We start from the raw sequence: 23,029 nt of genomic DNA on the forward strand, positions 1-23,029 counted from the left end.
CCACTTCATTACGATATTGCATTGTTTTCATGCCTTATAAAAACATTTTAGATCAATGATTATTTTGTTTTTCAACATCCAACTTCCTATTTGTATATGTAGTGATGTACAATTTTTTACCTGTACAGCGCTTAAACAACATATAGATTTAACATAAATGTATATCTGTAACAGGTATAATGCTACAATAGGATTACAGTCATATTCAGATTGGCCGTTTCATTCTTTCAATTCATAATTAAAATCCTGTAAAGTCATTAATATTTGTGGTTGGTCAATTTTGATAGGTTTTTAGGGTACCCTATATCCACAAATATTATAGCCCTAGAGATTTACTTGGAGTAAAGAAATGAATCTATCCTAATGAACATGTAAAAAACGAAGCTCAAAATAATTAAACGACATTGACCTAGTACATATATTAGATTCTTTTATTTTGTGTACATCTTATTCTGACAACATATACATTATTTTTAATATATAAGGTTTTTGTAGATTGTCATTTTACCAGTTGTCATGGTTTTATAGATTATCATTTTACCAGTTGTCATGGTATTTATAGATTTACAATTTACCAGTTGTCATGGTATTTATAGATTGTCATTTTACCAGTTGTCATGGTATTTATAGATTGTCATTTTACCAGTTGTCATGGTTTTTGTAGATTGTCATTTTACCAGTTGTCATGGTTTTATAGATTGTCATTTTACCAGTTGTCATGGTTTTTGCAGATTGTCATTTTACCAGTTGTCATGGTATTTATAGATTGTCATTTTACCAGTTGTCATGGTTTTATAGATTGTCATTTTACCAGTTGTCATGGTATTTATAGATTGTCATTTTACCAGTTGTCATGGTATTTATAGATTATCATTTTACCAGTTGTCATGGTATTTATAGATTTACAATTTACCAGTTGTCATGGTATTTATAGATTGTCATTTTACCAGTTGTCATGGTATTTATAGATTGTCATTTTACCAGTTGTCATGGTTTTTGTAGATTGTCATTTTACCAGTTGTCATGGTTTTTGTAGATTGTCATTTTACCAGCCATCAGAAGTGTGCCCAGTTTGTGCGACTCCCCTGTAAGAGTTCCCCTGACGGCACTCCTCTAGAGGACTCCTCCCACGATCTGCTAGGACCGGGCGATGTCTCGGTGGCAACACACGGCGCCACCTGTGAGGCACCCTCAGAGACGACCACTGTAAGTAACACAGCTGTATCATATATAAAATGTACAGAAAGAAGCTATACTTTTGAGAGAACCTACATAATAGATCAGTGTTTACTACACAGAACATATGTTGAGGAGTCTGGATCGTCAACAAATTAACCATCAGATCTTACTTAAAATTTGAGATATGAATTGTTAAGCTATAAACTATAAATTACTCACTAATAAAGAAAAAAATCCATTGATTTAACCTTTTAAAATTTGGGTATTTTCCTATATTTTGATATGGAGCTCTTCTTTTTAAGGAGATCGATACAGTCTGAAAATGGCCAAAACCATAGAGCCCTCTTAAAAACATATTAAGAAAGCCTGTTTGAAGATGGTTTACTATATGCTTAACACGATAGTTTATGCTTTACTTAATTGTAAATGCTTACCTTGATGGTTTACATTTTACTTGATGATGGTTTACATTTAACTTAACTTGATGATAGTTTACATTTTAATTGGTGGTTTTGTTTTACTTGATGTTAGTTTACGTTTTACTTGGTGATTTACATTTGACTTGATGATGGTTTACATTTTACTTGATGATAGTTCACATTTAATTTGTTGATTTTACAGGAGAAGGATGAGACAGACAGTGGGTATAGGTCAGGAACCATTCCTGACGACAAGTTACCACGGAAACCCAGTCAAGCCACGCTCAATAGGGAGGAGTTAAAGAAAAAACTAGAGGAGTACAACTCACTGGTACCGGGGGCCGAATTTATACTGGTAAGTCCCGCTAAAGGGGGCCGAATTTATACATGTAAGTTTTAATATTGGTTGGGGGCAAATTTATGAGGGAAAGTCTCACAACGGGGCCAAAATTTATACATGAACTACTAAACCTTGATACCAGGGTCCAAATTACTCTACAGAGTTATTTTTGCTGCGTGTTATTTTTGCTCTTCTACACTTGTAGACAGCTTGACACCTTCTTGAATTTGCCCTAATGCAGTTGTGTTAAATGAGATATTATTTGCAACAATGGAATCTGCCCAGTTTTAAATTTGCCCGTTGAAAGTGAGGACAAAAGGGGCGAAAATAAAATGAAGGCGAATATATCCCAGTATAGAGTAATACTGGTTAGTCTTTTACAACTTACTGGGACCCAAGTTGTTTTGTGACAGAATGTAGGATTTTATGTAGAAAATCCATGTCATATAGTTACTTGTGTGTTTGAAACAGGATCTGAGATTTAAGAGATAAAGAGATAGTGTGTTATTCTTTTTTATATATTCTTTTTATTAATAAGTTGTTTTTATTTTGTTTTCAATTACAAGATCAACTAAGGGACATCGCTAAATTATCATTCATAATTGCACTAGTATGTCTGCTAGCAGTAATGATTCCTATGAGCAGGGAATAAATGAATGAAAATCTTTACAAAAAAATGTAAATGTGGTTTTTTTTGGCAGTAAAAAGTTTTGTTACAAATTCTTAAAAATTGTTGGCACAAACTTGAAATTTTTGTATCTTAATGCTTAAAGATTGAACTTTTATCATCCTTATGAAAACTGATAGATATTTTTATTGCCTTTTCCCCTACATCATTCGTTTACAAGCAGGTGGTATAGCCTGTCTGCAAATTTCTGTTTCTTCTTATAAAATGAGATTGCTGATAAAGATGTATCTGTAATCTCAGTTTTATAGAGAGTATATTTTTCATCGTTAAATGAAATATAAGATCCTACCAAGTGTGTTCCTGGTAAGCAAACGAAAATTGTTCTATAAAATAGCTTCAAATAATTTTTTTATAGAAATGTTCAATGTTTAAAATGACTGTTTTATATATATATAAAGAGCTTTCAATGAATGAGAGAATTTGTACTTCAGGGCAGATCGAAAGAGATCAAAGTTTCTTTGGATGGTTATGAGTGTAAAGGAATCTCATTGAGATACAGTGCACATTTAGTGGATGACGTGCAAAGCATGAGTACCAAAATTCCCACAATGTCTCAATATTCTGCAACAAAAACTGCATTTGTCTCGTGCAGCTTGTTGGCATTTCTCTCTGTAGATTAAAAAAAAAGTTTTGTGGTTGTATGTTTGTGTTTTGTAGTAAGGAATTTTTGCGATGGGGAGAGAGAGTGTGAACCAACAGACAGGCAGACCTACGTAATGACAAACATGTGCTCCTGTGCTCTCTGACTCACATCGGCCCCTCTCTCCCTGTCACAATAGTTTACTCAAAACCCCAAACAAAGCAGTTTCTCCAACTGCAATTTTGAAACAAGAATGTTTTTATATCTTCCCCTTCTCTCAATTTTTTTTTTTTAGTTAGATGTAAAATTACAATGAAATTAGGAATTTTGGGAGTTGTGTTTTGCATACTGGTATGAGATTGTTAAATGTTTGAAATACAGTTACAATGTACATGCATATGAATGCCAAATGTCGGAAAGACAGGTACATGTACATGATTGTCAAATGTCTGAAACAAACTGCAATTAAACTGGGAAAGAGAGGTGTTCAGAATTTACAAAATAGTTTCATTCACAATAGATTAGGTTTGATGTACATGTAGGTGGGCCTGAATTATACCTGTAAAAGCTCTGCCCAAACACCTAGTAGCACAAACACATTGTGGCAGAAGGTGGGAGGGGGAACATCTCCCTGAATTATCACAGAACTATCATAGACTTATCATAGAGAGATGGATACTTGGCGATGTGCCAGTTATTCCATCTGGTGAATCATATCTGGTCTAATCATACTCACTGGGCTCTTAATGTAATCCACTGAAAACGGATTCCCATACCTTGTGTATTTTGGATGGGTGGGGGACCCATACCCTTTTAGAATTTCTTCGCAACGCAACTTCAGAGTAGTTTCTCTGTTTTTCATAGGTAATTTGGCAATTATATTGAGATACATTTTTATTTTATTTTTTTTTTTTTTGGGGGGGGGGGGGGGGAGGGGGGTAAGGGAGTTTATGATTTGTGTGTTGGAAATGAGTCTCTTGTGTGTCATGATGTTGTATATTTGATTGTATTACTAGTCTCTGATTTTATGATTGTCATCTGGCTCGGAGTAATCGGAGCTGGTGAGATACTGTCATTGTCACTGTGTGTCTGTCTGAGCTGTGTCAGATGTGTGATGAAAATCAATGACACACTGCAACAGTGTGCAATGTCAGTTAGTGACTGAAATATTGTATACACTCTGTGGTGCAAACTCTCTACAGTAAAATACTGCTAAAGCAAACTAGTTTATAATAAAATTCATGCTTCCAGAGAAGTTGGTCTCATTTCCTCAAGTCTGAGAATGAATGATGAATTAGGTAAATTTAGATATTACAAATTACATTTTCATGTATCATGAATCAAAATTATTTGTCCCTGAATTGTGTTTTATTGTACATGTGTTATTTTGTTGCAGAATGTTTAAAAAGTTTACTGTACATAATACAAACTTTTATACTAATTTCCAACAATATTAGCCTCAGGAGGTTGGCAGAATTTATTGTCTGACTTACATATATAACTGAATTTTATTGTCACATTAGCATATTTTAAATCAAGTATTGCAACAATCGTAGAATCATGTGTAACAGATTATTTTCTTCTGATACAGAACACAGAGAAGGAGGAGACGTTCCAAGGTTTCATCAAGGTGACCTTGAACTTGGTGCGACCCATCTGTATGTCCCTGGGGGCACGCCCTCCTTCTATATATGAACTCCTGACCAAGGAACACATCGTGGAGCAGAACACACAGACCATCTCATTCTACATGCCCCGGGACACGGTCAAGTCAATCCACATCAACAGGTGAGATATAGGTCAAGGTCAAATCAATCCACATCAACAGGTGAGATATAGGTCAAGGTCAAATCAATCCACATCAACAGGTGAGATATAGGTCAAGGTCAAATCAATCCACATCAACAGGTGAGATATAGGTCAAGGTCAAATCAATCCACATCAACAGGTGAGATATAGGTCAAGGTCAAATCAATCCATACCAATGGGTGAGATATAGGTCAAGGTCAAATCAGTTCACATTAATAGATGAGACATAGTTAAGGGTCAAACAATTGTTTGAAATCGAATCAATCCACGTAAATAACTGTATAAGATAGTTACATGTAAGAATAAGGTTTATTAGGCCAATTCTTCTTTATCAATGCAACAAAATTCACATGAATTAAAGGAAGGTCTTGACCTGATTTATCCTTTGAGTGAATGTCTTTTCTTGAATGAATGAATGAACGATTTTTGTTGTTTAATTAACAGTGACGAGACAACCAAAGATGTCATCTCTATGTTGCTAAAGAAGTTCCATATTTTGGACAATCCCAGGAAGTTTGCCCTGTATGAACAGGAGCTGAATGAGAAAGGCAAAATAGGTGGGTACTTAACAACAGCCCTCGCTCATACTGTAGGGATAAGCCAGAATCAAGAGGTCTTGATAAGCATTGAACATTGTTGAATTGGTTCGGAAAGCATTGGGTAACACTTTATTGTAAACAAAAGGAAAGTTTGATCATTAAAAGTATCATGGAAATGAAAAAGCAAACAAACTTTTTTCCCCTGATGGTGAACTTACACAAAGATTAATAGATATATTATAAATTCAGGAAAATTCAAACTTTAGATTTATATGATATTCCCTTTCAATTTGAATTTTTTTTAAACTGATACTAAATGTATCATATGAAACAGAAACCAAAAACAAGAAATATAATATGCGTGCAACACTTTTTGATATGAAGAAGGTTACCACAAAGACATTCAAGGTCATACAGAATGTTGCCTTGTGTCTTCTGATACTTTCTCGTCTCTTTGTTAGAAATTACACTGCTAAATATAAAGATTGTATGAGTAATAGAAACATGATCTAGTTTTATACATCTAGAGTAAATTATGAGTTTGTATGATCATATTTCATTGGCAGTTTTATTTTAGAGTAACAGTCATTGAACTCCGAGTTGGCATGATTCAGTTATAAATTTAGCCATAATGTAAATTTATCTTTGTTTATTGATGTAGCTAGTTTTGTTCATCTAGAGTTAAATCTGAATTTGTATGATTATGTTTCCTTGGTGATATTATAGTAAAACAGTCGTGTTTTTCTTTTTTGTAGCCAAACTCCGGCGGATCCCAGAAGTGGAGTATCCACTCCACGTGTCCCTACACTGGGAGCCCGACAAAGTGGACAGGACGCGGTTCGTTCTCCAGGAAAACGAGAACGGAGAAATCGATGTAAGGGCGGCGTACGACCAGTAGCTAGATAACTAACTGTAGCTAGATCAACTCTCTCTGTTGAAATAATGAAAGATCCTTTGTAGATATAAAACCTCTGCTGTCTATTTTACTAACTGTAGCTAGATCAACACTCTCTGTTGAAAAAATGAAGGGTCCATCCTAGATATAAAACTTTTCCTGTCATTTTTTTGCCTTTTCCTGATTACAAAAACCTAAATCATTCTGAAATTGATGATGAATTATAAATAGCCATTGTTATTCCTGAACTCATGTTTTAACTAATGGTTCAGACACGAATTAAGGAATTTAAAAAGTTGTTAAATTTTGCATCGCAAATGCTTTTAGGCCAAATTAAGGAAGACTGAAAAATGGTGACATTTGATTGTTCCATGTGCAAGTGAAATACCTTTTACTTTAGATGACAGTATGAAATACAGATTAGTTTTATTCCCCTATGACTTTTGTGATGGAATTAAAAATTTCCTCAATAATATTTCACTCTTCTCTCCACATGTTGAGTAGTAGAGCATGTGAGATAAATTCCCATAAATACGAGGGTCAATCAAAAAATACGAAGACTTTTGTCATAGCTATGTTACTTAACGTCATATCATTACTAAATTTGGAAAACATAATTTAGCAATAGTTTCAAACAATTTGCAAGAAAAAAAGTTTATAAATTCCTTTATTTCTAAGAATTATTTAGAATCAAATCCTGCAAAAATGAGGTCACGGCGCACGGTCAACATTTGTGTTATGTCAACAATAAACCATATAATGTTGAAAGTAATATCTCTATGAATTGGGCTTAAAACCAAATAATATTGAAACCTCACATTAAGTATAGTCATGGAATTCCATGTTCCAAATAATGACAGGATATTTTGTTTTTTCGAACAGATATTTGTAACTAAAGACAGGTAGTCCTCTTTAGAATTGACCAAAAACATCGACGTCGCCGGACGTCACGGCGCAACGAAAAGTACAAACAAAATGGATTTAACCCAGGAAAAAGCCGATACAAGTTGTGAAAATGCTCAATGGTGCAAAAAATAAGTCAACAATTATTTGCAGATTTGTGTTTAACTGTAATAAATTTTGTGGGGATGGTGGTAATTGTATTTTGAATATAAAACAGTCCGAGAGAGTAGAATATCTGTAAATATTTGGTCAAAAAATAAGTATCGTTAACCGACGTTCAAGGATATTCTTACTGTAAACTAAAAGATACACGGTTAGAAAATGAAAACTTCGAAGAACTAACTTATGATTCTCGAACAAATGTGTGAAAATAAGATGTTAAAGGGTTCAGTGCCATTTTAAATTGTAAGGAGAAAGGCACAAGAGACTAAACGTGATATAAAGATGGGGTATATCTATAAACTGTGCGTGTTTAATCTTGACGTCATGTTTTGAACGTTACCGTGCGCCGTGGTGACAAAACATGTTGTTTTTAAAAATGAGTAACAAAAATACCGTTTCATCAAATGGACTAAAACTTCGCATATCAATGACATAAGTGTTGATGAACAGATTAATCTGTTAAGTATGACTATCATGAAAAAAATATGATACACAGCCACATTGTCTTCGTATTTTTTGATTGACCCTCGTACATGTAGCAAATGACCAGTAAACTGTGGATAGGGGCTGTTCTTATCTTGGCATTCAGAAACCCTCTAGGTTAGTCAATAACCCCAGAGCACAGTAGGGAGTAGTCATTATATCAATCGCCAGGGAGAAGTCATTGTACTCAAGGAATATAATTTGTCTGACAGTAAATATAATATGCTTGTTGATCCAAGGTATGCCAAAAAATCAAATTGGATTTTCTCCAGACAGGAGATAAGTTTCAGAAAAAAGATGTTCTGAACTATTTGATGTTTGTATAGAGATTGTCTGATTGAGCCACAATGTGATGGATTTCCAATCACTCCGATTTCTCTGTCTGATTTTAGCAAAAAAATAGGATTGTTAAAACAGAGCCTGGGTTTGACTTACAGTAGTTTATGTACAGATTATCACCAAAGTGATAAACTGAGAATTTTCTCACCAATCTAAATAGAAAGAAAATAAAAAGTCTGTACAATGCTATTTTTATTAGCAAGCAAGTTCCACTTCTGAGAAATGTATTATCGAGTATGTTTATCTTTAATTCTTTCCCATATTTTTAGATTCCTTTGTGCAACAAAATTGGCAATATGCATGAAAGCACCTTTGTTTTGAGTTCATTTTAGTGAAAATACCTTTTTTTGTACATAATTTCAAATTAGCCTTGTTTTGTTACCTGTACATATAATGGACTGCTTGGTTTACATATCAATGTATAAAACTGGTACAATAAATGAGCATCTGCCAGATTCATAAAGCAAAAAAAAAAATGGAAGCAAATTTTTATTTATAAATTCTGAGTCTCCCATATGCTAGTGTATACATGTTGTTCCGTTTAGCGAGCCGGTGATGAATCCTCTCTGATTAATATTATATATACAGGGAAATATTGGCCCCTGTTTTATTTTTACCCCTTTCGTCCTCTTTGTCAATGAACAAATTTAAGACTGGGCAAAATGCAATGGCTCAAACTATCTCTCTTTCAAAACAACTTTGGGCGGGCAAATTCAAGACGTTTGAAAGTGATGAGGGTCGAAAATTAACACGGGGCAAAAATATCACTGCATAGAGTAGTCTTATGAACTGTCTGATGTCTGTAGTCTTAAGTTTGTTTTCAATGGGAAGCCCACAGTTTGATGTGTGTCATGTTTTTCTGTATTACAGTGGGAAGCGTTCAGTTTGCCGGAGTTGAACAACTTCATGCGCGTGTTGGATCGGGAGGAGAGTGAGTACATGACGGAACTGAAGCACAAGTACAAGTTCATGAAGAAGATCGTCCAGACGAGACTCAAGGAGCTGCGCATAGAGCGACAGCAGGCGGCCGGCAAAAAGCGGGACTCGTACATCCAACCAGCGGGGCCTGATCATCCGCTGGCCCAGTCCTCCTGATGGATAACCGACGGTTGTGATGATGATGCCTCCCGCGAGGATGTGGTGCTCTTGTCATGTGATATAAAATTGTCCAATCAGAGAGCCTCATCACATTCAGTGCGGAACACATTGAAAGTCAATCAAAAAACATGAGGCTCTCTAATGCATTGGATTCAGTTTGTTACATACCTCGGATGTGGATTTAGTGATGTTGGATTTTTCGTGTTGCTGTGGTGTCCCTATACATTGGGCAGCCATTCCCCAGAATGAGTCTGCTCAGAGGAACCTTAATGTTGATATGGACCGAAATGGAGACAGATAATTCCATCTCACAATGGCTGACAAAGCCGCGTGTATAGTGTGTTTTATACATATTGATATATTATTATTATTTAATGGCATGCATATGGACTAATCATGTCTGAGAAAAAAAAGTCTATATTCTGCATAGATGTCAGAGAACAGTGCACTGTACATGTGTCGATATAATACGTATACTCATCATTGTAAAGACCAGTCCTTATTTATTCACTGTCTCATCTCTCTATCTCATCTCTCCATCTTCTGTGTGTAGATGGTTTGTAGGGCTATCACATTAAGACTAGATGCTTGATGCTGAGTTTATGACAGTATTACATGGCCTAGTGTAGTGTGGATGATCAGTTATTTATTATACACTGTATAGACATGGGTCTGTGCTGTGTGCTAGGAATTCTCTCTGAAACATTGGGAAAACATGTCTGATGCTGTTGGACAAAGGGGGACAACTACATGTAATGTATTAATGATATTATTTCAGGGTACTGAGGAATCTTTCAAATACTAATCTAATGCAAATAGTTATGTAACTTAATCATTTCAATAAGGCACCCTGGGCAATTAAGGGATTATAATTATAAAATAAGTACTTGGTATATATATCTAAAGTGTACAGTACTGTACATTCCAAAAATGTACAGGCTGATGAATAGTGATACAGTAGTTCTCTTTTTTTTTGAGGGAGGGGGTTCATTTTCTGACAAATAAAAAAAAAAGCTCAGGGGGTTGTTAAGAAGGTTTTGGGTGTTCAATTGGGGGGGGGGGGGGGGGGCACTAGTACACAAGTGTATTTGTTTTGTTATGTTGGTTATTATCTCACTACCCTGGGCACCCATTCCTCATGTATAGCACAATCAAGTCCATAATCGGCAGCTCTATGGTCTCCATGCAGACATCTGATGAATGTCTCCACATATGATGAAGACTGTATTGTTAAGTACCCCCTCTAAAACAAGTGTTTAACCGTCTGGCACTGACTGGAATACCATTGCTGTTAGTGTGTAATACTAATAGGTGTTGGCATCAAGTTGAACAAGGGCTGGTCAATTTCTGAGAGAAAAATGAAAGTAGGTATAATTTGCGGCAGTGCAAGCAATAGGATCTCTCCATACACTAGCACAGTAAAAGTTAAGCATAATATTCAGAGCAGATAAAATCTGTAATATCCTTCCATCACCCATCGTGTTCAGCAGCATCTAATGCCCAACGGTCTGGTTAAATGTTACTCTCTGTAAAAGTATAAGGATCTACACACCGGTATTAATCATTGTAAATCACCCATCTATATAACACACCTTATGTTGTTAATTTATATAGAAATTTTCTTTTTAATGAGCCCTACATGCAATTGAAAAAGATGTACATTACATGTCTGTGGAGACAAGAAAAGATTCTATTGATGCAGTCATACTGTAATAGGATAATACCAGGGGGAAATTACACCGCCAAATTGTTGGTTTATTTATACCTTAACAGTTTGTTTAGACAGACAATTTTTAACTAGCAAAGTAAAGTCCCATATGCATACCACATTATTGATAATGTTCATCTGTTTAAGTCGCACGTTAAAATTTTAACCAAGTGCCTTTCCACATGTACTGCCGGTCAGAACAGTGTTAGCTAACGTAGGACACTGTCCTTGTGTGAAGAACTCTGGTTCACCGTTTATTTTATCTCTTATGTTTACATTTTTACTTTCTGTTGGACAAATGTTGTCTACAATATCACCATGGTAACAGACACGGGGTAAACTTGTTTTGCTGACATCAGCATAAACAACGGAGGCAGTAGATGCCTTGTATTATATATATATAGTTATGATATATAACGAATGGAATGTTTGTTATCACATCCAACATATAGAACAGGTGGCTGATAAAGAATAGACTGTAAAAATGTACTTAAAACATGGACTATAAATAAATCAGTGGGCTGGGGGTATCCAAACCCTGCATAGTGCTATATGCCTTTCATCTACCAGTTAAACAATAGAATTGCAACCCCCTCCCCTTCCATTCATTTAAACAGGGACTGTAAATAGTGTGGGCGGGATGATTGGATCTCTATGTACTACATGTACTATAGGCCCTTGATTCCACCGACCCTGTGGTTCACCTCCCACCCTGCCTATTTATTTTAATTCACTCAGCTGCCTTTTATAACACGCCCTATGATATCTAGACCATGCCGTGTGTATTCACCTTTGATATTTCATCACCTGGTATTGTCATGTGCAGGGAGCCCTATTTTGGTTTCTGCAGAATTTTTTTTATGTGAGCTGTTACACATATTCATTTGTATATATATATATATATTCATTATTTAGAACATTGAATTTGAGACCATGATATGTACTGTTTCTTATTTTTTGTGTGGTTTTTTTTTTAACAAAATCAAATTTTTGGGTGGTTTAGAGGTAGAACATTATTGGTCATCAGAAAAAGGAAAAAAAGCCATGTATATATGGATTATATATTATTATAAAGTATCTATTAGGTATTAGTTTCAATCATGTCATTTATATATAAACAGGAAAAATTACACCTTAAAAATATTCATTGTGTATTAAGAAATGCTGTATTATATGTGGCATTGTTTCTGATCTCTAATTAAAAAGTATTCTTTCTGTAACTTTGATGGTTGACATGTATAATAATAGAATGATTGTGTTGATACATCATTTTTAATTATCATGTATCTTTATAATTATGTTTTGAGTGTTGAGTTTTTATAACCAGGGAAAAATCAATTGTTAAGGATTTGATTGAATCACACAATGACCTTGACATGGCCTTGAAAGGTCGTGACCTTGTATCATCTTCAAAGTAACTACAGCTTTACAGAACTTTGTTACAATTCTTGTTGATTCTGTGTACCATACATACAAAAAGCAAACAAAAACAATAAAACTAAATCCAATATCTGGTCTTTAATGTTTTCTTTAGTTTAAACAATGTAAAACATGGCTTCTATAAAGAAAATTTTACCATAGTTGATGATGAATGAAAATCAAATACTGATGGAAGATTGGAAGATTATCACAGTGGTTGTAATTTCACTATCTTCATGCTTTGGATGAACATATCCTTGAAATATAAACAATGTGTGAATAATGCATGTAACTTGTTCAAATGAACTACTGTGGAATCATCATAGGGGCCAATTTTCGTGCATTGCTGAAATTTTATAGGTTCGTGGGGATGTAATTTTGTGTATTTTCTTATACCTACTTAAGGAAATAAGACTTTATGACCCTAATTTATTAATTTGTGGAGGATGTTAATTCGTGGTTGAGAGGTACCCACAAATTCCACAAAAACTGAACCACTACAAAATCTAATAATTCCTAGGTATTTGTTGTAACCAATTACATATGTATGGACATATCTTTAAAGGGGCATGGTCATGATTTCGGTCAAAAATTATTTGTCCGATTTTAAATATTTACAGTGCTTCAGTAAGGCATTTTTGATAGGCAACTAAAGTTTGAGTATCATCCGTTGATTTTTAAGCGAGTTACAGAGTTTACATTTTGAATGTTGAAGTGAAAATTCTGGTTTTAGACCTGAAATAATTGTGTTAAACGTTAGGAACTGTTTATTTATTCTTAAAATGAAAAAGAAGATAGACAAATCAGCTTGAAAAAGATTTTTGACTGGTATATTGAACCTACGTAAACAAAAACAGGGCAAGAGCCTTGTTTACATGACAAAGAATTGTGAGCCTTGGATCTGGCTCAAAACTCTACACCTGACTCTCAAATTTCACATGATTATTAGAAATGCATTCCTAAAGCATTGTAAAGAATAAAAACATTAAAACTGAATTTGACCAAAATCGTGACCATGCCCCTTTAAAAAGAGACTGAAAAATGTTACACCGTGGATTTATACACTCATGAACTACTCTCAAAATCATCTTTTGCATGAAGTTTATGAGAATACTTTGTACTCGGGATCTACTTAATATTGATATCTTATTATATGTATGAAATATATAGTAGAATAAAAAGATTTAAGGATGTGGGCTGATGAAAACGAATGGCAAAGGGAACTAACTCTAGCAGCCCTGAAATGCATTAAATGTGTACATGTAAAAATATGGAGATGGAGAGTCAGTTCCCTGATTTCACATAAGTCAAGTTCAGCATCCCAATATATGGTGTCCAGAAACTCCCTATGTACAGGGTGTTGTTAAATTCGAATCCCTCTCCTGAGGCAGAGATAACTTTGGCTCCGGGATCATGTAAACTGGAGATGATTTCACCGTCTCTGTTTATTTCCAGAATAATGGAATGTTTGGGCATAAAGATGTCAAAAACTTTGAGTGGTGTCAGCTGAAGTAAAAACAATATTAAAGTTCGGTAGGGATTGATTTAATTTGAAGACATTGTAAACAGTATCTTATGTAGAACTTTGTTTTTGAAAACATTATTAAAATACAATTAAATGCATTGTTAACAGACTATACAAGTGAGATGCTGAGTGAAATTAACAATGTTTTGCAGTTTACACTCTAAACTAAATTTTCAGAGGAGTTTTGGAAAATGACTTGATTTACTACTGTCCATAATGACGGATTACAGACTGGGTCAAAATTAAAGTCGTCTTTAGTTTCTCAGGCCAAAAATATTAATATATAATGGGGCAAGGAGGTACTGTTTATACTTATTTTGTTGCAATATTTGAAATAACTTGTTTACCAAAAAATTGAAAAGAAGAGTTATTTCTTTTTAAAAATTCTTTCAAGCAAATAGAATTTAACTCTATGATTCAGTGCCTGCAAAAATCATCATTAATTGGTTTTTGACAATATCACTTCTGTAATTAAAGGAGAAAGTATACCTTTGTGAGAAACCTCTTTATGGCTGGGTAAGGACCAATGAGATCCAGGAATGGACCCAGGAGACTGACCCCCTGGTACCGTACCGACCCAAGCCCAACGTAGAAATTCTGCCGACTGTTGAGCTTGATGTTGTCAGGGTAACCAGGGAGATTTTGTGTTATGACATCTGATTGGCCAGCTCTGGGCCCTTTTAGAAAATAGCTGTAAACAATTTAAAATTTAGACGCAGCATGAAGTACAATGAAAACACAAAGAATTGATCTCAGCATGTGTACCTAAATTGTTTGCGTCACTTGGACAAAATCTCTCATGGTCTATGTTTCTTTCACATTTATGTCTACAACATTAATCTCACCGCCGAATTTGACAAGCGCTCATTTCTGCGATGAACAGCATGGACTCGTCTGATGATAAAGCCACCCCATTGGCTAAATGCAGGTCATCCAGCAACAGCTTTGTTTCCCTGGTAACCATGTTGTACATGATAAGTCGACCTTGTCTGTTCACCTCAATTACCTACAATTAAAGTCAACAGTGGAGGCATGGTTCAAAAATCTATATCGGCCATTATGATATTGATACCAGAGTTATAGCCTACCAAGTCTTCCTCTCTTCATTAAATCTCTCTCTCTCTCTCTCTCTCTCTCTCTCTCTCTCTCTCTCTCTCGTATATATATATATATCAATATTATTTCTAGTGTTCTTTTGTGATTTCCTTGTTTCCTTACTCTTACCAAGTCATTTTAATAATATATGAAGTTCAAGCAGCATTACATGTAGGTATTACAATACTCTTACCGGTACTTAACATTAAGACTCTCAATACAGCTAAAATATTGAGAAAATTGTATGATATATAATTATTCCCTATTATGAGTAAAAGGCCATAATTTACATTAATCAGGCCAACTTGATATTTTTAAAATTTTCAGTTTATTATAAGATTCAAATTTCTCCAAGAAGACATCATTTAGGTATTAATGATTTCAGGTTAAGCAGCTTTAGAATAATTTTAACAAAATACTTTTAATTTCACAAAAATGGTCTTAATATATGTTTTCAAAAATTTAAAAGATGTAAATAATTCATGGAATTAGCCACTATATATACATGTTTATAGAATGGTATGTTCAATGTTCACTGCACATACATGTCCTACACATTCTTATTCCGCGGTATTTGTGGGTACCTCATATCGATAGTTTCGCCGGTCCCATTTTTTGCTGGAGTCGGTGAAATACACGATTCCATCGTGTGTTATATCCAGGGCATTCAGGAACTTCAGTGGTTCTCCATTCACCCCTGTTGTAGGAAATAAGCTCTCACTTATCATGGAAAAAATAGGTCAGATAAATGTACAACTTGGTTTCCAAATTTTAATGAATAATTTCAACATGATTATGGTCTTTTACAAAGAATCCTGTCATCCAACTATTTTGCGGACCATATATATATATATATTTACATATGTCACATTTTTTAACATTTTGAGCTTTGAGATAGAAAAAGTGTTAGTTAAAAATGACATCAAAATAATGAACAAAGCAGTTGCCCTTTTATTGGAAACATTATTGCCATGAGATGCCCATGGTTTTGTAACAACCTGTAGAGCTGTGCAGTAGGACCTGTGCATCGCCTGTTTTTGTGTCCACCTGTAGAAGCCCCCTGTAGGAGTCCAGCACAATCAGGGGGTGGGTGGGGTCAGCTGTGTTGACCTTCATTCCTTTCGGTCGTCCACAGACTGGCTCAAGGTCAAAACTACCTGTCACAAACCAACACATTGTTTACATGCATTTAATTTTTTGGACATATCAAAGGCGTCTGCAGCTTTCAGTCTAAATAAAAATAAGCATTTGGTGTAATACATGTATTATCTTATAAAACATAACTTAGTATATCAAACACAAGGTAATTGTTTTTCTATCACATACATTAACTTCAAGTTTCAGGAGTCAAAAAACAAATATCTGTAAGCATTTTTCAAATGATTGAATTGCATGATTTTTCATGATCTGTAAAATAACTCGCACTATTATGAAATTATTGATAGAAATTAACCAATAAGCTTGATCGAGCCAGAGAAGAAGAAGAAGAAGAAGAAGAAGAAGAAGAAAATAGAACTATTGACTTACCACAGTGTGGGTGGAACTCTCCTGTCCTTGTCAGCTGCCAGAGTTCTCCCCCTTTGAATGCCACAATTCTTCCATCGGCCAGTCCTGTATATAGCACCCCTAGGAATGGAAAGTCAATATTCTAAATATAATGCATCCTTACATAGTTTGCCAATACATGTGTAAGTTTTACTTTTACGCGATTTAATATCCTCAAAACTGACCAACAATGCATGAGTATAAGAGTTTTAGTTTGCTTTTACTCTAAAAATCTTAAAATTTCAGCTTAATATGTGATATACATATGTCTTTATTTATCTAGATAATCATACTTTAAGTATTTCCTAAAAAAAAAATTAAATTCATCCCAACAGATCTAAATTTCAAAAAATATAATCACATGCAGACTACTTATAAATAAACTTACCGTTTTCATCAACAGCAAAGGACTCAGGTCCAGTTACCTGCCCTTGGAATGCTCTTGTTGCCCCCTGGAGAAGGTTGTTGATTGCGAGGGCCCCCTCTAAACGGGGCAGGGGTTTGGGGTAGCTGTAACACATTGTGGACATGCCCATGAGTTTTTTGTACAGCACTTTGCCATTGATCATTAAGGTTTTGTTTTTTTGAAATCATGAGTAAATTAAGAAAATTTTTATAGGGGGAGGGGGTGTCCTATGGATTATTTTGTTTATCAGTGGAGGGTCGGAGGCTATTAGCAGTTTAACCATAGGACTTTAATAAGATTGAATTTTCTTTTTCTTGTGGGGAGGGGGGGCTTCAGACCCCCTCTTAATACCCCCTTCTCCTTAGATATGCACATGGATGCAATTTCAACATAACACACTAGTATTTGTGGTATTAAAAGGCCAAATAGAGGTCTTTACAGTTAAAAAAAAATAACATTTCAAAAACTTTTTTTTTTTTACAATTCTTATAACATATTTTGTTATCAAAGCTACAAAACTGATAATTAAGGTAATTAAAACCAAGGAGATTTATTACTTACTAGTAAGGCTCGGGGTGGATTGGAGAGGGAATGTGATATATACACACTGCCAGCCACACTGTTACAAGGGAGAGAATCCAGGTCTTACTCAATCTAAAAAAAAAAGATCCTTATACCATTTATATATGTACGGAAAACCTTCTTTCAGATTAACAGTGGAAAATTAGATAGGATCTGTGCGGTCATCTTTGCTAATTGCTATTCAAGGTTTTTCGTTCCACTCCGCTCTCCATAATTTGGAGTGGAGTGGACCAAGAACCCATCACTGGCTAGCATAGATGCTGTTTGAGAGACATTTGCAAAGGGTTGGTTGGTAAGGGTTGTACAGAATGAAACTTTATTGAAAAAAAGGTTCTGGCTTCATGAATATAAACATGTGGTTTTTTTTTACACAACTTTTTATTCAGTCTGTGACGGTCACACCGGTTCTAAAACCGGCGCCAGATAGGTCAGTTAGTAAAGCTCCTGACTAAAATTCAGGGGGCCCGGGTTCAAATCCCGGTCTGGTCCGTCATTATTACTCCCATCCCATTACAAGTCCCTGCAAGGTATCTAGAGGTATATATTTTGCCTCTGCTAGGCCTGCATGGACTGAAAAAACGGTTATCTAAAAATGCAGATATATACATGATATACCTGGTAAAAGCAGTATAAAGTTCAATGCTCTATTTATTGTGAAACACTCTATACTTGAGATCCAAGGGTTTTTGTATTGATTTTTTTTCTTGCATTTGGTGTAGAGTTATTTACTTCTATAAACATCAACATTCTTATTGAATACTTTTGTTAGCAAACTTATATCACTTTTTGTCATGTTTTACATAACAGTTAATGGTCTTTGTGATATTCCCTAACGACATTAGTCAAATGTACAAGTATACTTATGTCACATTGCCACATGAAAAAGACATTATGTCATTTGATATGTCACCTCTGACATTGAGGTGGTCATTTACTGCACAGTCTGTTGGCAATGTTGACCAGGCACACTGGGTAATTTCTTGTTATTAAATAAAGTAAGATAACTATTGGGCAACATTCAGTCAAATAAAAAGATTATTAATAATTCATATGAAATTTTGTTTTATAATGTGAGTTTGAATGTTGTCACACATTGGTCCACTGTATTATTATTGGGGTTCAGTGGTTTGAACCTCTTGGTTTTAGACAGTTGGGTAAAAAATGTGTGCTTCAGACATGGACCAATTCAAGCATTCAGTGGAATTATGTACATGAATTATACTGTATTATGAGAGAGAGAGAGAGAGAGAGAGAGAGAGAGAGAGAGAGAGAGAGAGAGAGAGAGAGAGAGACTTACCCAGTGCTTGGAATTAGCCGGTGCATCATTTTACACTCCAAACTAACTTCTGGTACATCAGACGATCCATGCATGGCATACTGGTCAGTGATTATAAAACTACACAGCTGTCGTTTCTATACATCCGCTTATAAATAAACAACGCCGGGTATATCTCTCTCTGCTAGAAAATGTACAGATACAGCTTAAATTTACCACTGTCAGATCTCATGGCATTGAAGCGGTATCCGACCCCATTGCTCAGCCTCGTCCATTCTGGGTCACCGATACAGAGTGTCTGCGCCCCCTTCGGCGCCCCAAAGTTCGTCTGGTCACCTGAGGGCACGCTTTGTCCGGTGTCAACATTCACAATGCAACCTTTAACATATTTAAGTGTGTATTTTGGGAGAGGACAAAAATCTGCCATGCCTGCTGTCCGATCCTATTTCATTTTAAAATAAAATATTGTTTACAGTAAACTAAGAGAGAGAGAGAGAGAGAGAGAGACTAAAAGAGAGAAACTAAAAGAGAGAGAGAGAAAGAAAGAAAGAGAAAGAAAGAGAGGGAGAAAGAGAGAGAGCATAAGCATTAGAGAGCATTACTCTTCTTTCTGTCTTTGGGAACTATTTTTCTTACGTCTGCAAAAAGAGTGTTAAACAGTTAAATTCCATCAATTTGGGACCAGATCCACTTTGAAAAAAAAAGAGTATTACAAGATGCTACAACTTTGGGATCAAGTCAACACACTTCGAAAAAAAATCAACGTGATATTTTTTTTCTGAAGACAGTTTAACGCTCTTCGAATATATAAAAAAAAGTTTACAGCTTTCGTTTTAAAATTACCAGTTCAACATTGATTACAGGTAGAAGGTCCCTCATCTTTCCTTACCAAAGTCATATATTGAGCAAAATCTGTAACGTTATCGGAAAAAAAAAACGAGCTGACCAAACAATAATTTATTATGAAATAGTTGTAGGTCTCATTACATAAACCCTACAACCAAAATAAATTTCTTTTAATATGTACGCTGATGATATGGTCCAGTTCTCTGAATCTGTGGAAGGTTTACAATGTCTTTTGAATGAACTACATAGCTATTGTAATACTTGGAAAATGCATGTTAATGCGGAAAAGTCAAAAATTGTGGTTTTTAGAAACAATGCCAGAGTAAAAGATAGTGAGTGTTGGTATATTGGTAATGATGTTTTAGAAATTGTACAACAATTCACTTACTTAGGAATACTTTTCAACTTTAACAACAAATTTACCAAAGCTGAAAAACAATTATCTGAACAAGGTAGAAAAGCATTGTTTGCGCTTAGAAAGAATATACGGGGAATGTCATTTAATATAGAAACTTTATTGTCGCTTTTTGATTGTTTTATTGGTGGAATTGTTAATTACTGTTCAGAAATATGGGGAAATAATATAGGTTGCAATATCGAGAAACTTCATACAGACTTCTGTAAACAAATTCTCGGAGTGAAGAAAAGTACAAATACTGCTTACTTATATGCTGAATTAGGCCGTGTGCCCCTTGTACATTATAGAATGTTTAACATTATTAAGTTTTGGAAAAATGTCTTAATTAGTGACAATTGTATAATTAGACATTGCTACGAAGTTATGTATATTAATTGTGAAGAACACGGTTATAAAAACTGGGTTTTCGATGAAAAGAAAATTCTCATTGACCTCGGTTTTTTTTATATATGGTCTAACCAAAAAATAAACAATGGTATTTTACAACTTGTAAAACAAAGAATTTTTGATCAGGCAAAACAAGATATTTTTGCAAATGTTGAAAATTCAAAAAAAATGTTCTTTTTACAAATATCTTATCGATGGTATACATCTTGAATACTATTTAAGAAAATCTATTCCCATTAAATTACGGAAATATATAACTAAATTACGACTATCGTCACATCGCCTGGCTATTGAAACTGGTAGATATAATAACACAAATAGAGAAAATAGATTTTGTCCACATTGCAAATCTAGTGTTGAAGATGAATTCCATTTTTTATTTGTTTGTCCTCTATACAGAACATTGCGCAGATTATACATGAAAGAATATTATTATAAAAAACCTTGTATGTTTAGATTAATTCAACTTTTTAATACTGACAATGTTAAAGATCTCTGTTATCTTGGCAAATTCATCTCAAAAAGTATGTTATTTAGGGAAAACTGTATTACATAATTGTAGTCTTTTGTTTTCTCAACCTGTATATGTAATTACAGTAAATGTTATTATCTGTACGTGCACAGGTTCTCTTGTAAAAACACTACCACCTCATGATATACATATGTCATACTGATAAGCTTTAAAGCTTAAAAAAAATAAAGAAATCATGATATTATAATTTCATTGTACAAACATCAAATCATTATCAACAAACAAAATAACCATCAGAGTATGTACTTTTATGCATTTCTATTTTAAATTATCATATTGTGTTTAATATGTATATATTGAACCAAGTACATATGTTCACAAGCTTATGAAATTTGAAATAAAAGCTATAAATTGATCGCATCGATCTGCAGAATATAAATTGCTTCCGTTGCATAGCAGAATGTTTGTATCAAATAAGGGATCCATTACAGGAGTAAATTTGCTACATAAATTCACATGGTAAACAGATTTCAGGTCAGACGACACGTTCCTCAAAAATCTTTTTTGTATCTCCTCGTAATAAAGAGTTCCAATAAAAAACATTAATCTTATAATTACTTTTAAAAATGATCAAAATTTACTTGGGTTTGGTTATATATGTCTAGATGGTCGAGTGGTTAGAACCGTGGCCGCTCACTGCAAAAAGCGTACATAGGTCGTGAGTTCAAAGCCCCGCCCCGGCGGAGATATTGTTCTAATATACTGAATTTCGATGTTCTGTAGATGTATTTATTTTCATATCAGCAATTCAAGTGTATTTTCAAGAAGATTATATAGGAAATTGCATACTCTAGTATTTTGAAGAAATGCCTGGTAAGGTATCCTAATTTTTTGCAAGAAAGCTTGTCAGAGTAGTAGTAAACCATTAACAAATTCCTGGAAAAAGTTATCTAAATTCGAGGAACGTGTCGCCTGACCTTAAAATTGAAAGGACAGTGGCTATAAGTGAGGTGCTTAATGTTCTATTTGTTTAAGAACAATACAGAAAATTGATTAAGCAATAAAATAGAAGAGAAAATTAATTATTTTCCCTACAGCGGCGTGGAAGGGCCAGATGAAAAAAATTATAAATCTTATTTGTTCACACGAATTAGCTATCTGCTCGGACGAATTGGCATATTGTTCGGACGAATTATTTTTTTGTTCGGAAGAATTAGGATTTGTTCGGACGAATAAGTTATTTGTTCGGACGAATTAGCCATTTGTTCAGAACAATTAGGATTTGTTCGGACGAATTAGCTATTTGTTCGGACGAATTAGCTATTTGTTTGGACGAATTTTTGATAACTTTGAAACGAATTTCTTAAACTAAATTGAATTTCAAGTTAAGTCCAGACATCTGGATTATTGGTATCGATTGGTATTGATTGGTATCGAACTGTGTGTTGGCATTGGATTCTGTCTTTGGCAGAGCAATATGAAATAGCGATTAAATACTTAGAATATAAAGGGCACGTGTATACGAACATTATATCTCCATGCACTTTTAGTCATTATTTGGTAAAGTGCATAATAAAGGGGACCCTTTTTTATTTGAAAACTAGCCAGTCTTGATCTTGAAATATTAAAGTCCAATAAACTTTTATTTTGGTCTTTCGTCTCTGTGGTAGAGCTGATATCAAAATCCTTCATATAATGGAAAAGGTTGATTCATGAAATAAGAAAGATTATTTATTAAGAACTAAAAAAAATGAACGTATTTTGTAGAACACTTTGACACGACCCTTTTGAAAAATAAAAGAAGTGTTGTAGCTCCTAAATTATTATTATTTTTTAGGAATGAATTTCATTTCTACCAATGTTGCCTATTGGCAGCTTTATAAACCACGTTACAACTAGAAGTAAATTATTTCAAT

The 23,029-nt window shown here is 34.4% G+C and overlaps 2 protein-coding genes across 2 annotated transcripts in view; one reads left to right on the forward strand and one right to left on the reverse strand.

The window, feature by feature from the left end:
• LOC128158295 (uncharacterized) overlaps positions 1-12,652 on the forward strand; it is a 29,215-nt gene extending 16,563 nt beyond the window's left edge. Inside the window, exons 8-13 of the mRNA XM_052821070.1 lie at positions 1,037-1,206; positions 1,801-1,953; positions 4,798-4,994; positions 5,460-5,572; positions 6,310-6,428; positions 9,207-12,652. Of these exons, the coding sequence (XP_052677030.1) occupies positions 1,037-1,206; positions 1,801-1,953; positions 4,798-4,994; positions 5,460-5,572; positions 6,310-6,428; positions 9,207-9,431 (977 nt within the window). The 3' untranslated portion in view covers positions 9,432-12,652. The remainder of the gene's footprint in view (positions 1-1,036; positions 1,207-1,800; positions 1,954-4,797; positions 4,995-5,459; positions 5,573-6,309; positions 6,429-9,206) is intronic.
• Positions 11,582-19,328, reverse strand: LOC128158294 (adipocyte plasma membrane-associated protein-like). The gene is made up of 9 exons (XM_052821069.1): positions 19,012-19,328; positions 17,694-17,786; positions 17,115-17,236; positions 16,709-16,807; positions 16,180-16,338; positions 15,766-15,878; positions 14,932-15,092; positions 14,576-14,777; positions 11,582-14,067 (listed from the first exon to the last, which is right to left on the reverse strand). Exons 1-9 carry the CDS (start codon positions 19,083-19,085, stop codon positions 13,846-13,848), a joined length of 1,245 nt encoding a protein of 414 aa, XP_052677029.1. The 5' UTR covers positions 19,086-19,328; the 3' UTR covers positions 11,582-13,845.
• Positions 19,329-23,029: the final 3,701 nt, after the last annotated feature.

The sequence above is a fragment of the Crassostrea angulata genome, chromosome 8, assembly GCF_025612915.1.
Source record: "Crassostrea angulata isolate pt1a10 chromosome 8, ASM2561291v2, whole genome shotgun sequence".
NCBI classification, from domain to species: domain Eukaryota; kingdom Metazoa; phylum Mollusca; class Bivalvia; order Ostreida; family Ostreidae; genus Magallana; species Magallana angulata.

Excerpts from the sequence above, each read along its gene's own strand:
- LOC128158294 (XM_052821069.1), bottom strand. The coding sequence starts at position 19,085 with ATGCATGGATCGTCTGATGTACCAGAAGTTAGTTTGGAGTGTAAAATG. Across the intron at positions 16,808-17,114 it reads CTTTGCTGTTGATGAAAACG|GGGTGCTATATACAGGACTG; the intron begins GTAAGTTTATTT and ends TTCCATTCCTAG. Across the intron at positions 15,093-15,765 it reads GGCGAAACTATCGATATGAG|GTAATTGAGGTGAACAGACA; the intron begins GTACCCACAAAT and ends CTTTAATTGTAG.